The 13,859-nt window shown below is 42.2% G+C and overlaps 1 protein-coding gene across 1 annotated transcript in view; it reads left to right on the top strand.

Annotated features, from left to right (window-relative positions):
• The window catches only part of TCEANC2 (transcription elongation factor A N-terminal and central domain containing 2), a 35,919-nt gene extending 22,959 nt beyond the window's left edge, over positions 1 to 12,960 (top strand). Inside the window, exons 4-5 of the mRNA XM_059138133.1 lie at positions 5,422 to 5,615; positions 11,934 to 12,960. Coding sequence (XP_058994116.1) covers positions 5,422 to 5,615; positions 11,934 to 12,122 — 383 coding nt within the window. The 3' untranslated portion in view covers positions 12,123 to 12,960. The remainder of the gene's footprint in view (positions 1 to 5,421; positions 5,616 to 11,933) is intronic.
• Positions 12,961 to 13,859: the final 899 nt, after the last annotated feature.

Consider the following 13,859-nt stretch of genomic DNA (forward strand, 5'->3'; position numbering starts at 1 on the left):
AAAGCCAGATGTTAATGGTTTTTATTTAACTGTTTGATTCAGTTCAGCAAACATTTATTGATTTTGCTCTGCTAGGCCCCATGCCAGGAGCTGGGACTATAACTTGGAGTAAGGTATGGCATTCTGCCCTCAAGGTGTTTACAGTTTAGAGGGGAAGGTGGGCATTTAAACATTCTAGGCAGAGGGAACAGTGTGAGCTAAGGCGCAGAAATGGAAGAAGGCCAGAAGGCCTGACCTGAAACAAGGACCTGCAAGTTGCTCTCCACAACTGGAACTTACTGCATGAAAGCCAAGGGGCAGAAGGACTGGGGGTGACCGGAAGGAGGAAGGGGGTGACAAGGTGAAAAGTAAGGCCAAAGAGCTTCCAGGTCATTGAGCTTGAATGTTATACTTAGGAATTAATTTAAGGACAGTGGAGAGAGCTGTTGAAGGGCTTTTGGTAAGGGCGTAATGAGATCAAATTATGTTTTGTTTTGTTTTAGAGATTTATTTATTTATTTGACAGTGAGAGGGGAAGAGAGAGAGCATAAGCAGGGGGAGCAGCAGGCAGAGGGAGAGAGAGAAGCAGGCTCCCAGCTGAGCAGAGAGCCTAATATGGGACTTGATCCCAGGACACTGGGATTATGACCTGAGCCAAAGGCAGCCACTTAACGGACTGAGCCTCCCAGGTGCCCCTCAAATTGTGTCTTTAAAAATTTATGTTTTATTTGAGAAAGAGTATGTGTGTGCGTGTATGTGTGTGTTGGGGCAGAGGCAGAGGGAGATAATCTTCAGGCAATCTCCCCACTGAGCTCAGAGCCTGATGCCAGCTCAGTCTCAGGACCCTGGGATCATGACCTGAGCCAAAACCAAGAGGCAGATGCTTAATGACCAAGCTACCCAGGTGCCCCTCAAATTGTGTTTCTCAAAAGTTATTTTGACTTGAGTAATGAGGATGCGTTGGGGAAGGCCACACTGGCAACAGAGTTTGGTTAGTATGTCTCTGCAGTAAACCTGCAGAAAGGTGGTGAGGACGTGAATTAGGGTAGCAGTGAGGAAGAAAAGGGGGTGAGGAGGAAAGGGAAAGATCAAAAATGTTAAGGAGCCTGAAATGATGTGTGAATGGTGGTGCTACGTACAGGAAGTACAGGAAGAGGGACTGAGGAGGATAATAATGCATTCCATTCTCCATTTTAGAAATGTTGAGTTACTTAATCATAGGAAACAAACTGAGGGTTGCTTCCGATCAGGGGATGGGGTAACTGGGTGATGGGCATTCAGGAAGGCACGTGATATAATGAGCACTGGGAATTATATACAACTGATGAATCATTGACCTCTACCTCTGAAACGAATAATACACTATATGTTAATTAATTAACTGAATTTAAATAAATTTTTTAAAAGTATCGAGTTGAGGCACTTGCAAAAGAAGCAAGATGGAGGTGTCCAGAGACTAGACATTTGGGTCTTGTGCCCAGTGAGAGCCTCTGGGCTAGAGATACATATTTGGGAGTCATCTCCTTGCGGATGGCAGTTGGACCACAGGAGTGGGTAAGATTACTCAGGGAGAGCAGGTGGAGAAAGAAGAGAAGAGGCCAGGGACAATGGCCCAGCTCGGGTTCACCAATAATTAAAGGTTAGGTAAGACATACATAGCCGGCAGAAGAGAGAGAAGGAACAGTCACAGGTGGTGTCTCAAAAAGCAATGGAAGAGAGTATTTCAGAAGACAGACAGCAGCACTGGAGGCCACAGGGGGAGCATGTCACATCAGGATGGAGAAGGTCCATTGGATTTGACCAACAAAAGGACACTCAGTTTGGGGGACTTGTGCACCTTCATTTCTCACATATAAAGCTGGACCAACAGTGTCTTTCTTGGAGAGAGAAAAGGACAAGAAGGGGAACACATGGAAGCGAAGGATTTGTGTTCGGAGAAATCTGAGTGTACCTCTGTTTCTGTTATAGCACAGCCCGTGCTGTTAGCATTACTTACAGGTTGAGCCTGTCCACGCGACGGAGCTGAACTGCGCATACGTGCGCAGTCCTACTGCTCAGAGGAGACCCCGGTTAATGATTTTGTTATAAATTCTTTAGACTTATTTCTCTGCCTATAAACAAATCTATGTGCTTATATGTATACACAAATATAATTTTAAAAGTAAATATTGGCTCATACTGTGCGTGCTCTTCAGAGAACCTGAGTAAAGTAATCATCTTTCCATGTTACTACATGTAGAGCTCTTCTAGTCTTTTATGGCTGCGAGGTATTCTTGTTCGAATGGACTGTAGTTTATTTAACAGATTGGACCCTTAATGATGGATTTCTAATTGTTTCTCGCTTTTCACTATCACATACAGTATTATAAGGGTATTTTTGTACACATTTCTGTGCACACTTGGGCAAGTGAGTTGGGTCAAATTCCAGGAACTGTGTCTTACTCGTATCTCTTTGTACTAACCTTTCTATCTTATAATGTGGTGCATTTTCCCCCTTCATTCCATTTCCTCCTATATTTTAGTAAAAGATGTCATTCTTCATATGGGTCTTTCATTCCACCAACATTTACTTCATACTCACTCTCCCGACCCCTCCCTCCTGCCACTATTTTCTGCTGGAGAGACAAAGATGAACAGGTCACAGCTCTTGCCTTCCAGCTCTCTTTGGTGGGTTAGAGAGGTAGCTGATCAGCTAATTACAACTAATTACCACAATTATTGTGAGGAACAGAAGCACAAGGTGCTAAGGAAGCACAGAGGAGGAGAGGTGCCGACCCAAGACGGGGGGTATTACGGAGGACTTGCTAGAGGAAGGGACTCCTGAACTGACTTTTTTTTTTTTTTTTTTTTTGTAATTTATTTGACAGACAGTGATCCCAAGTAGGCAGAGAAGCAGACAGAGAGAGGGGCGGGGAAGCAGGCTCCCTGCCGAACAGAGAGCCTGATGTGGGGCTCCATCCCAGGACCTTGAGATCATGACCTGAGCCGAAGGCAGAGACTTTAACCCACTGAGCCACTCAGGCACCCCTTCTGAACTGAGTTAAAGGCAGAATGGAAACTAACCAGATAAAGGGGGAAGCAAGGGTATTCTAGGCAGATAGGATGTTCACTGGAAAGTAGGTGGGAGGGGACGGATTGTGAAGGAACTTGTGTGACAAGATACAAGTTTGTGTACAGCACTGGAAGATTTACGTGGAGGAGCGAAATGGTCAGATGTATGTTTAAGAAAAAATATCTCTAAAACAGGAAATAATGAAGTTTTAAAACGGCCACTCTGGCTGCATGTAGGAGATGCCATTAAGGGGTTCGAAACTCAGGGCTGTTAGAGTCAACTGGAGGCAACATTTCCCAATTTTAATTAGCATTAACATATATGTTAATATATTGTTAAGTGCTTTATCACTTTTGCTCATGTAAGCAGGATTTTTCCCTACTGTATTCATACTAGCTATTATAGACGTAAGGAAGCTATTGATTTTTTAAAAAATATATCTAATATTTCTCTGTAAGTTTTTAATTCCAAATGTTTAGTTGATTTCTTTGGCTTTTCTCTGTAATTGTTTTTGTCTAAGTACTTTTGTAGATTCTTTGCCTCTTTTTCCATTTTTATTATGCAAATCTCAAACACATATAAAAATAAAATAATAGAACACACCCCCATATGCCCTTCACCCAAATTTGGTAACTATTAAGATTTGGTCCCACTTACTTCATCTTTCCCATTTTTGTGTTTTTGTGCTGTTGCTTAAATATTTTAAAGCAGAATCCCAGACCTCTTTTTTTTTTTTTTAAGATTTTATTTATTTATTTGACAGACAGAGATCACAAATAGGCAGAGAGGCAGGCAGAGAGAGAGAAGAGGAAGCAGGCTCCCTGCTAAGCAGTGACCTGACCCGATGAGGGGCTTGATCCCAGGACCCTGAGATCATGATCTGAGCTGAAGACAGAGGCTTTAACCCACTGAGCCACCCAGGTGCCCCTCCTAGACCTCTTTCAATTTCAGCTCTACATATTTACATACTCTACATACTACATCTAAAAATACAGATATTTTCTTACATAACAACAGTGCCATTATCACTCTTAACAAACAGTAATTTCATGGTATAATTTAATATCTAGTGTAAATTCATATTCCTTGTATATCTCAAAATCTCTTTTTATTAGTTGGTTGATTTGTTGCAGTGAGGATTGGAATCACACATTGAATTTGGTAGTTTGAACTCAAAAGACTCTTAATCTATAGCAGTCCATAACCTTACCCCCTTTAAGAAAAAAAAAGCCATCAACAGATGAATAAACAAACAAAAAATAGAATCAGAACCTATAAACACAGGAGTATAAACTCGGAGCTGCCAAAGGGAAGGGGAGTGGGGACTGGGCAAAAAGGGTGAAGGGAAGAGGGAGATACAAGCTTCCATTATGGGAGGAATAAGTCATGGAAATAAAAGACTGAGCAGAAGGAGTATAGTCAATGGGATTGTCTAGTGTTCTATGGTGACAGATGGTTGCCGCACTTGTGAGCATAGCATAGTGGAAAAACTTACCAAATCGCTATGTTATACACCTGAAGCTGATGTAACACTGTGCGTCAATTACACTCAAATAAAAAACTTGATTATAATTTTTTTTTTTTAATGCCAGTAACTGTTGAAGAAATCAGGTCTGCGGTCCTACGGAGTGTCTCACATTCTGGATGTATCTTTTTCCTCATACTATAATTTAACTCATTCCTCTGTCTCTTATTTTCTGCAAACCAGAGGTTAGCTTTGAAAGACTGGTTGGATTCTGGTTCCTCGTTTTCTTTGGGAGGAAGGTTAAGACTATTTATAGGTAGGGCTGTGAAGTGCCACCTCTGTCTGAGAGTCCCACTCTCAGGGGTGCAAAGATTGATTAGTGGTTCCAGTGCTGACAGCTCATCCCTCCATTATAAATTTCTCCATCAACCTTTCATTGAATGAGTTCATCCACTGATGCTTGTCACCTGAATGAATTACTTCATCACGGGCTACGAAATGTTTAAAAATTCTGTCAATCTTTTCACACTTATTAGCTGAATAAAGAACATTCCCTCAATAAGTAGGGCTATTTGGTTGTTCTGAAATATAATATGTACCAGGAAGACAAGATAAATGCTTAATTCATTTTCTTTTCTTGCAATTTTTGAATGAAGGAGCTGATACTTTTAATTGTTCCATTTTAAGTATCTATTGATCATGCTTCCATTGTTTGACTTATTGCATTGGCTAGTCCAGCGATTCTCCCTTTCTGATTATCTGGTTATCTCAGCCTTTGAGAAATGGGTCTTCATTTGCACAAGAGCTTTTACAGCTTTAGGTATGTGAATGACTTTCTACGTGCCGTACATCAGCTCTTCTGTTCCTGTCCTTTTCAGAAGACACCAGAGCCACCTTTCCCTTGGTTTCTCCTTCCTTGTTCCAGGTCACACCGTGAATAAGATGCGTCAGCACTCAGATCCAGAAGTGGCTTGTCTTGCCGGAGAAATTTACACTGAGTGGAGAACTTTCATGGAAAAACATTTAGACAGACCTTCTATTGAAGTGCGGAGCGACCCCAAAACGGAGACATTTAGGAAAAATGCCCAGAAGTTACTCTCAGAAGCCTTGGAATTAGAGGTAATGTCCTGGTCGGAACATGATTCTCTTAGTTAAATGAGCCTCACATTTTCATAAATCTTTCGTGGTCTTAGTGGTATAGCTTTATTCTAACTAATTTTTTCTTTAAGGATTCTGGTATGCTAGAAAGATAGTATGCTAGAAAGATTGCTCCAGGCTTTGGAGCAAGACCTGGATTAAAACTCTGGCTCTAGTACGTACTGGTTGTGTCATTTTAGGCAAACCCCTGAACATTTCTGAGACTTTTTTTTTTTTTTAATCTGTAAAATGAGTGTTCTAATTCCTACTACCTATAATTATTGGAAAGATTAAATGAAACACTTATATAACGGAATAGTAGAATGTATGGTGATTAGAAGTTATTTAATGGATATTGGTTCCTACCTATTTAAAATTCTTCCCCTTTCCAGCAAAACAAAAATTCTGGTGTGGACTGTGCTGTGGAATTTTGTTGGCAAAATAAATGGTGTCTATTGGAAAGACTCTACTCCCCCATTTTTTGTCAATGCTCATACTTTTAGTTCCAAGGCATATAATCAGTTGGCTAGACATAATCTCTGTTGTCTTCACAGTTCATGGTTCAGACGTTAGTGGTTTGAGATACAGGTGCTAGAAGGATTTCTGCTCATTAACAGTGATACTAATCATCATAAACAAATTTTACAGGTCAGTTAATATTCCAGAAAAATCAGACATAACATCCATATTTTTTCTGCTTCTTCAGGTATCCCTATTAAAGTGTCCTTGAAGAATAATTTAACATTATTAACAAAAGAAACAGTTTCAAATGTCTAGGTCTAAATGCTAGAACTGTCACTGCATTCTCTGAAAAAATATTTTAACCTTTCTGTCTGAATCTATAAAAGAAAGGTAAATGGACGTGTGGTATATTATTTACTTTTTAAAATTGGAGTTTTGGGTCTTATGCTAGAAAATGAGAAAATATAGAAAGGGAAAGCAAGGGGCGCCTGGGTGGCTCAGTGGGTTAAAGCCTCTGCTTTCAGCTCAGGTCATGATCCCAGGGTCCTGGGATGGAGCCCCACATCGGGTTCTCCACTTGGCAGGGAGCCTGCTTCCCCCTCTCTCTCCACCTGCCTCTCTGCCTACTTGTGATCTCTGTCTGTCAAATAAATACATAAAATCTTTAAAAAAAAAAAGAAAAGAAAGAAAGAAAGGAAAAGCAAAATCACCATTGAACCTACCGCCAGACATAATCTTGTTAACATTTTGGTACATTTGCTGTTTGTTAAATTATTAAAGCTCTTTAGATGAATATTGGGCAAGTTAATGATTATACCATATTAGTAAGCGCTACTCATATGCCAAATGTTCCATAAGATGCTTTTATTGATTATTTAAATAACTGCAGAAAATTGACAAATTTTTACATTTGTGTTTTATTTTACATCTCAATCAATATCAGGGTCATTTTGTATATCCTTTTCTATATATATTTATTTTTCGTATTTATAATTTTAATGTCTATTTGATATTTACAGTGAATTAATATTGCTGTAAGTTTGCCTAACTTTTCCTATAGGAAGCTTTAATATGACTATTAAACCCTTGGAAGAAAGAGAAAAATGTAAAGATTGTAAGCCTTATTTTGCAGAGTGTCGATTAGCCAACAAGATTTGCTATTTAATATTTTACATAACGATTATTTTTAAAATAAGCCAAAATTATTGCAGAAACATAGATTGTGGGTATATAATATGTAGTTAATGTGGTGGTAAATACCAGCTCCCTGTGGTATCTTTTTAAGTAAATGATAATAACGAAGCTATGCTTGTAAGGATTAATGAGCAGTTTGCCTGCTATATTAAACTCCATAATAATTATCCTTTTAGTGTATCCATTAATTATCCTTTAAATGGCACATCAAGTGGTAAGCACTCAAGTGTTACAAAGCAAAGTTAAAAAAGTGATACATTCGTTCGTGCTTTCCAATGTAATTGGAAAAAATATCAGATTAAGCATAGTTGAATGGTTTTGTTCCCAAAGAATAATTTTTTTAAATTAAAAAATGTGTATCTTACCATCTTCCTCGACAAAAAAAAAAAAAAAAAAAAAAAATCTATTTTCCTTGCATAAACAGCATTTGATAGTACTTTTATCGGTTTGATATGTCAGGGAATAGAAATATAAACACTTTCATATAACGTAAACTCCTAGCACCTATCATCATCTGAAACATTTCCATGTTAGGGTAAATCAGTGAACCATCTCATCTGGTATCTGGTCTTTGACAGTAACCAATGTTGAGTGCATTCAAGTCAGACATCAGATCTCTAGAAATGTACTTTATCAGGCAGGAGTAAACCACTGGGTAAGTTACCGGCCCAATGACTTAAAAGCCTTTACAATTTAATCCTAGCATGTGTATTTTTGCAAAATCACGCATTATATTTTTGTGGAAAAAAATGTTTCCATGGTGTTTGTTTTGGTCATATCCTTTAGTAGTAAAAGCCACAGATGTAGAATGTACACATACAGCCAAAAGGTGCGTCTCTTTATTACTCTGTACAGGTCTTGCTTTCCAGATGTATGGATTGTTTCCTTGTTCTTGGAATAATGGGATAGATGAATAAAAACTCCACTTTTGAGACCCATGCCCCAGTCCCCTTTACTTTCTCTCCCTTCCGGATCTTCTTTGTTCTTCCCTGTCTTTTAGATCTTTCCTCATATGAACGTCCCCTGTGGTGTCATTCTCTTACTTCCCCTTCCTCATTATCCACTCTCCTTCCTACCTCACGGCCTGTGATCATTTTCCTATTATGTCATTAAAAAAAATGAACCTGATTCTCAAAGTGAGCCTGTATCATTAAGAGTTATGAAACCCTGGCTGGTTGGCCCAGTTGGTTGTCAGATGGTGCTAATGAGATCCAGGTCAGGGGTACGTCCCCATATGGGACTGTTAGTTTTCTCTTTGTTTAATGGCCTCAGACTGCACCTCTGGCTTTGACCAGCTCTCTCATAAATGTATTCAAGTGGTCAAAGAGGAGTGCGGGTAGATGTGTACAAATCCAATCATACTATTGGAAAACTCATACAAAGTTTGCTTCCAGTGGATATTTAATTCAACAGATGTTTAGTACTACTACTGCTGGTGCCGGGAAGAATGTAAACATAAATGAGTTGCATTCCCTGGGCTTAAGAAAGCTTACTCTCTCCTGGCTGAGAGTCTGTCAATGACTAACTAAATATAAGGCAGGATGAAAATATGTCTGAAATAGTGGTACTAGCAAATGGTACAGACACACAAAGGACAGAACAGTGAGATCTGATGAGCGAATCTGGGAAGGTTTCATGGAAGAGATGACAGTTGAATTGGCCTTTGTTAATGGGTAGGATTTTCCAAGCCAGATAATACATATTAAAGTAGAAACAATATATTTCATACCTTATCTGTTGGGTCTAGAATATCACCAAAAGAACAGGAAAGCAGGAAGGTATACGCATGGAAGAAGGATACTCGTTTACTCGCTTAACTCGCTTAACAAATAACTTCCGGAGCACTTGCTGTGTGCCCATACCAGTGCTAGGGATAGAGCAGGAATTCAGAAATGAACCAACATGGTAATAGCCCTCAAGGGGCTCACAGTCTTCTGAGGGAGATCAGCAAATAAATAGTCAACTGGACAATGTGGGAAGCTCTGCATTTGAAGTAAACACGTGAAGACGACCTCACCTTGCTTTTAAAGAGCTTACTGAGGTGGCAGACATCACTAATTGATTATGGCACCATTTCCCACTGGGTTCAGAATCCTTGAGGAAAGACAGCGCTGGGTGGTCATGTCTTAGATCTTGCCCAGCTGAAGCCAGTTCGTCTGTGACGGGACAACTGAATAACACACAGTTAACTTACAGGTACAAATAGATAAGCTGGGCACATCAGGTGCTCTGTCTCTGAGAAGTGCGAACTAGGAAACAGCAAGGACAACAACGGTGGGAGCGTTGAAGCAGAAGGGATGTTGGGGGAGTTGTGAGGGAGTAGAAGCTGGCTAGAGATGTGTAGCACAGGGGGAGAGAATAAGGCGCTTAAAATTGGCAGTGAGTAGGGGTGCCTGGGTGGCTCAGTGGGTTAAAGCCTCTGCCTTCGGCTCGGGTTGTGATCTCAGGGTCCTGGGATCGAGCCCTACATTGGGCTCTCTGCTCAGCGAGGAGCCTGCCTCCCCTTCTCTCTCTGCCTGCCTCTCTGCCTACTTGTGATCTCTGTCAAATAAATAAAATCTTAAAAAAAAAAAAAAATGGTAGTGAGTAAGGCAAAAGGAGGGGGCAAGAAGATGTGAGAAAGAGACCAGGCAGATCTCGAGACCCACAAGAGAAAGGATGTGATTCCTGACTAAATCCTTAGGTTTCTTGTTCCTATTCCCCTTTGTTCAGATGTATCCCATTGCTGCTCCCATTCCCACTCATATGGATGTATCTCACAGCAAAATCTCTCTTCCTCAAGATCTCAGTGAGACTCTGGTCCTTTCACCCAAAACTTGACTCAAGAACTCTCAATAACTTGGGTCCGCTTGAAATATTCCAAGGCAGTTACAAGATAGACACTCTTCACTTTGTGCAATGATCTTGTACGGGTGGGTGTGTGATAACTTATCTTCCCTTATGATTTACATTTTAATACCACTGATGTTTTTCCTATTGTGATTGGCCTTCATTTAATAGGAGGTATGCATGAGAATTGTTAGGTGCTTGCTTGCTTTTCCCATCACAGCGCTGGTATAGAACTGAAAAAACGGGGTTTTTTCCTTTAAACAGAAGTATAGGACATACGTAGGAAAGCGCCCAGAAGACATACGCAGAGCTCAGTGAATTTCTCATGAGGCAAACGCCCTTCACCTGGCCAGAGTTCTCAGATCAAACATCATTCCCTCCCGAAGCCAGGTGCTGCCTTCCTGGGATGGGGCCCTGTGTCATAGCTCTGCAGCCCAGCACTTAACTCCTGTCCCCTTTCCTAGTACTCGGTATACTCAGAATCCTGTTCTCTACCTTTCTCCAACGGGGCTGTGCTCTCCATGGAGTCAAGGACTGTTGTCCTTGTTCACTGCGTTTTCCTCAGCCCATGCACAGTGCCTGGCACATAGTAAGTGCTGACTAAGTATTTGAATGAGTGTTGTGGTAAGGAGGGAAGGGAAAAAAGCAAGAAAGAGAAATTTGTTTCCTCTTTTCAAGGAACCAAAAAAATAGATAATTATATTATGAAAATGTCTAAGGGAAGCTTAGGACATTGTGACCACCCAAGGAAGACTTTCCAGTCCTTTAGGCTCGGATTTACTTTTCCAGGTTTTGGTGTTTAGCTCAGCTTTGACATGCAAATAGGCATGTTTCCTGGACAAAGTGGACCTTGCTTAGGGAGCCTATACGTGGGCAGTGGCCCAGCAGTATGTCAGAACACTTTGCTTGCTCAGGCTGGGCTGTGGTCAGGACTGGCAAGATGAGTAGTGGGAGAGATGGGCCTGGAAAGGAGGGTTAGTGAGGGGAACGCCTAACCAGCAGCTCAGTCTGGCCTGGATCCTGATGGTGGACAGAGACCCAGACCTGTGCTGCTCCAATGAGGTCTGTGACTTGAGGAAGGCTTGGGCCGGAGCTGGACCACCCGGAACTGCTGCAGGACCCATCCCCCAGGCCTGTTCTGCTCAGCTGGCCCCGCAGAGCTCTCTTCAGACTCAGCCGGTCCCTCCGAATGTTAAGGGGCCAGTTAGTACGGTGAAAGAAGAGGAACGCGAACTTTGGGGTCGGGGCACCAGGTCAGAGTCCTGGCTCTGCCTCTTAGTTGTAAGACCTTGAACCTTTCTTCACCCTTGAACCTATTTCCTCATTGAGAAAATGAGGTAACAGGAGCTGTGAGCATTAAATGTGAAAAGTGATTTATAAGCTGCTCTACACACATATCAAGACCCAGACCCTGTGTTTCTGAAATGCTGTAAGGGGTTAAAAGGCACTTTAAAAACAAACCAAAAAAAGTATAAACTGTTAGACTGATTTATTATCCTTGGTCTTGGTTTCCTGGTTGGTAAAGTACAGGGCCCAGTACCCGTTGCTTAGTGCCGGCCAGTTTCCTGTTATAATGGCAAATATTACCACCCGGCAGGGGTTGTGACTGAGGTCCCTGTCACTAAGCACATGGCCTTGTTCCTTAATTGCTAGGGTGGAATTAATTTGCTCTTCCTGTTTCTCTTGTGACAGGAAGTAGATGTCCTTGAATCTCAGTTGATTAATGGAGGCCTCTGAGCAGAGTGCTCCAGCCTCTCTCGCTTTTAATCCATATGCAACGCAAGGCCCTAATTTGATAATTTTGCTGTTTTTTAGATGGATCACCTACTGGTTGAAAATATCGAGCAGGAAGCGTTTCATCTCTGCTCCCGCCTCATTAATGGGCCATACCGGCGGACCGTGAGAGCCCTGGTCTTCACATTAAAGCACCGAGCTGAAATCCGGGCTCAGGTGAAGAACGGCTCGCTGCCAGTCGGCACGTTTGTACAGAACCACAAAAAATGACCCGAGGATGGTTCCAGCGCTGGGCTGGGCAGAAAGCAAAATGGGCCCCTCTCGCTGCCATTCAAAGACGTTTTGCAGTTTGGGTGGCGGCTGCTGCCGGTGGCGCTGAATTTTCCCCTGGTGCCATTCCTCCAGCCAGGCTGCCGAGAGCCCCACGGGCCAGGCAGCAGGAGAGGTTTCATTAGCTCTAGTGCGCTTGTGCCGCCTCGTGGGACATAGCCGGCTGTCACTGGGGAGCTCAGTAGGGTCGCCGTCACCCAGCCCCATGAGAGGGGGATGGATTTCACTGCGAGTGTGCCAAGGACACCTCTAAACTCCCCCATGTCAGGCAGACGAAGTGACTACTTGATTTCGCCACCCTGCGGGTAACTGAAACTCAATTACCACGGCGGCTCGCTCAGTCCCGTCCCCCTGAGTTTAGACAGCTCCCGTGCCTCTCAGAACTCCCCTGTCTGTTCTCTTTGCTCTACCCCAGGGGTGAGCCTGCTGGAGCCAGCCAACTACCCCTTCTCTCCAGAACTCACTTATCTGAACATTGCAGCTCTCCCTGGAAGACCTTCTGCATTGGTCTCCGGAGCCCCCATGCTGAGGCTTCTAATGAGGAGCTGGCCTGAAGCCTCCCCACACCTTGGGGTTTATTTGAATACACTGCCTCTTGGTTTAGGGCTTCGCAGAAGATACATAATGAAATTTCTCTTGAAACGAATATCATAGTAAGAAAAAAAAATACATCTATATCCTAAAATGAAATGCCGCTGTATAGGGCTGCTTGAACAGTTAAGTAAATGGCATTTGTAATAATAAACTGGGGCTTTTTTTTTTTCCCCCTAAAACAAAACGTGTGTCCTGTTCATTGAAAAGTGTTCGGGGGATGAGAAAGGGGACAGCTGGTGAAAATCAGGAACGATGGGATAAGAGTTTGAGGGTGATAATAAGACCCAAGGAAGGCTTTTTAGGTTAGGGGAGACTAGTGTATGTCTATAATCTGAAAAGAAGGGGCCAGTGGAATGGGGGAGATTAAAATTAAAAAAAAAAAAAATAGAGGAGCTAAGTTAAAAAGCAAGGACAAAAGGAAGGGGCCTAATGTCATCTGCCTTCTAAGTACTAGATACCTTTTCTAAGATAATTTATTAGCATTGACGTTGATCTTTACGTCGTGGTTTAATAATCCTGTTTAACCCTCTCATCTGTTGTATTTCCGTTTTTTAGACTTCTTCATTTGTTTAGCACCTACTCACTGACCACCCATTCCTCGGAGCACTGGGGATCCCTAGCAGTAGCTACAAATGGGACCTCGAGGCTCACCAAGCAGAGTATCTTGTTCATTTCCCCACTGCTCAAAACTCTTAGAGCACTTAACCATGTGCTCAGCACTGTGGGAGACATTTAGAAAATTAATAATACTAGTACCTAATTAAAGATGAGGAAAGTGAGGCTCAGAAGGTTTAGTAACCTACTCAGGGTCACACAGATGGTGAGTGGCAGATTTACAACTCAAAACTCAAGTCTATTTGACATGTACGGTCCTCCCGGTCGATTTCCCCCATTCATGTTCTTAGGCACTGTGTGCACGCCGGGGACACTCCAGGTTGTATCTTCAGCCCATACCTGTCCCCTCAGCTTCAGACACTATCTCCCAGATGTCTCGTGGGCATCTCAAATGTGACCTGTCTTCTTCACTTGACAATACTGGCACTTCAGGTAGACACCTGGGGGTCAGCCTAGGCTCCTCATTGC

Source organism: Mustela lutreola, chromosome 10, assembly GCF_030435805.1.
Source record: "Mustela lutreola isolate mMusLut2 chromosome 10, mMusLut2.pri, whole genome shotgun sequence".
Lineage (NCBI taxonomy): Eukaryota > Metazoa > Chordata > Mammalia > Carnivora > Mustelidae > Mustela > Mustela lutreola.